Source organism: Gadus chalcogrammus, chromosome 17 (assembly GCF_026213295.1).
Source record: "Gadus chalcogrammus isolate NIFS_2021 chromosome 17, NIFS_Gcha_1.0, whole genome shotgun sequence".
Taxonomy (NCBI): Eukaryota; Metazoa; Chordata; class Actinopteri; order Gadiformes; family Gadidae; genus Gadus; species Gadus chalcogrammus.
Genome location: NC_079428.1, coordinates 12,365,675 through 12,368,174, shown reverse-complemented (window position 1 = coordinate 12,368,174; position 2,500 = coordinate 12,365,675). Strand labels below are relative to the sequence as shown.

The following is a 2,500-nucleotide window of genomic DNA, read 5'->3' as shown; positions in this document are numbered from 1 at the left end:
AAGAGACAGGATTGCAGAGATCAGAGGGGACGAGAGGAAAGAAGAAAGAAATGCATAGAGGCATAAATCTTCTTATTTTTCTAATTCGACCCCTTACGCACAACCACTCGAGAACACTCCCACATCCACTTAGACACAATGTTAACACACAGCGAAGTGTGTACCTTCTGGGCTGGTGGCGCCCGCTTGAATGGCCGCACCGTTGACATCGGAAGAGGAGGAGTAAGGGGCAATCTGGAGAGAGAGAGAGACACAGAGAGAGAGAGAGAGAGAGAGAGAGAGAGAGAGAGAGAGAGAGAGAGAGAGAGAGAGAGAGAGAGAGAGACACAGAGAGAGAGAGAATGTCCTTGTGTGGAATCAATTGGGACAATTGGTTGTAATTGGTTGTCTGTCCCTTCCTGTGGTCTGGTTGACTTTCTGGAGCTAGTTGTAGTTGTTGCCTGTTTACCTTCAGGTTAGGTCGTGGGCTGGTGGGGGAGGGGCTAGTCCTGGATGACCTACCGGTCAACTGGGATCCTGACAACTCAGTGGCTACACAGAGAGGGGAGAAGTTGATTAGTTACTTTGAGGTGTGTGTGTGTGTGTGTGTGTGTGTGTGTGTGTGTGTGTGTGTGTGTGTGTGTGTGTGTGTGTGTGTGTGTGTGTGTGTGTGTGTGTGTGTGTGTGTGTGTGTGTGTGTGTGTGTGTTGCGTTACAAGGGCCAGGGGACTTGGTCCTGGGTGGGGTCCTAGGCGGAGTCTTTGAGGAGGTGCCGCTGAGGCTTCTGGGAGCTGTAGTCTTCTGAGGGACCGGTGGTTTAGACACCTTGGTCTTCGAATCTGTAGAGAGAGAGAAAAAGGGGGAGAGAAAGACAGCTACTTGTTATATTTCCTTGGTTTTAGCTTTAAACCAATGCTGGCTTTGTGTTTTTAACCAGCTTTGGTAATATAAATTCAGTTCAATATTTATTTTCCATGCCCCTACATTTATCTTTTATTGAATTGATGATTGTTTAATTTCATTTCATTTAATTTAATTTTATGAGAGAAGGTCAGTCAGCAAGTCCGTCCGTCAATCAGTTAATTGTTTAATTGGTTGGTGTGACTCACCACTGACGAAGGGGGCCGGTTTGCCGCCGTGCGTGAGAACGAAGTCGTCCTGAGCGTAGCGGAACTTCTCGGGTCCGCACGCCATGAACACATCGTCCTCCCCGAAGAAATCCTGCAGACACGTCACCTACAAGGAGAGACACATAGTAGAATGGTGGGTTAGAGAGAGAGACATAGAGACACAGAGAGAGAGGTTTGATAGAGAGACATAGACAAAGAGAGAGAGGTTAGAGAGAGAGACTTAAGGACAAAGGTTAGAGAGAGACATAGAGACACAGAGAGAGAGGTTTGATAGAGAGACATAGACAAAGAGAGATAGGTTAGAGAGAGGCAGAGACACTGAAAAGATGTGTGTGAAAGAAAGATTGAGAAACAGAGAGAGGTTTGATAGAGAAACAGAGACACAGCCAGACACCAAGAGAGAGAGGTTATAGAGAGTGACACAGAGAGAAGTGAGAGAGATACTGAGTGACAGAGAGAGGTTAAAGAGAGGTTAGAGAGAGAGGCATAGACAAAGAGAGAGAGGTTAGAGAGAGACATAGACAAAGAGAGAGAGGTTTGAGAGAGACATAGACAAAGAGAGAGAGGTTAGAGAGAGACATAGACAAAGACAGAGAGAGGTTAGAGAGAGAGAGAGAGAGAGAGAGAGAGAGAGAGAGAGAGAGAGAGAGAGAGAGAGAGAGAGAAATAGATGCAGGGAGAGAGGGTAGAGATAGAGACAGAGAAACAAAGAGAGGTTGGAGAGAGAGACACACAGATAGAGAGGTTAGAGAGAGAGACGTGGAGACACAGAGAGAGGTTAGAGAGATAGACATGGAGACCGAGAGAAAGAGTTAGAGAGAGAAAGAGACAGAGGTTACAGAGAGAGAGAGACATAGAGACACAGACAGAGGTTAGCGAGAGAGAGAGACATAGAGACACATAGACAGAGGTTAGGGAGAGAGACATGGTGACAGAGAGAGAGGTCAGGGAGAGTTAGAGAGAGAGAGAGAGAGAGAGAGAGAGAGAGAGAGAGAGAGAGAGAGAGAGAGAGAGAGAGAGAGAGAGAGAGAGAGAGATGCAGACAGAGTTTAAAGAGAGAAATCAAGTCACAGTGAGAGACAGCCTGGTCAGCTAGAGGAGAGTTTCTAGATATAAAATGTATGTATTCCATTACTGACCATCTAAACCGTTGCTCACATCCACGTCAAATCTCACAACCACCTAGCGACAACTGATATCTAACACTGTATGTAGACATGAATAATAATTCTGCAACTGAAAGTCATTTTTTTCAGGATTATTTCCGTAGTGGCATCCTTCTACTGGGCTCGAAGGCCATACTGGGCTTTAATGGGCTTTACTGAGCTCTGCTGTCTTTACTGGTTCTACTGGGATCTACTGGCCCCCCTAAACTCTGCTACTGGGCTTGC

General features: G+C 46.3%; 1 protein-coding gene across 1 annotated transcript in view; it reads right to left on the bottom strand.

The window, feature by feature from the left end:
- Positions 1-2,500, bottom strand: part of LOC130370529 (serine/threonine-protein kinase DCLK2-like) — a 10,835-nt gene that overhangs the window by 4,942 nt on the left and 3,393 nt on the right. The window contains exons 4-7 of the mRNA XM_056576286.1: positions 1,089-1,215; positions 696-818; positions 449-531; positions 165-234 (exon numbers count right to left, since the gene is read on the bottom strand). Of these exons, the coding sequence (XP_056432261.1) occupies positions 165-234; positions 449-531; positions 696-818; positions 1,089-1,215 (403 nt within the window). The remainder of the gene's footprint in view (positions 1-164; positions 235-448; positions 532-695; positions 819-1,088; positions 1,216-2,500) is intronic.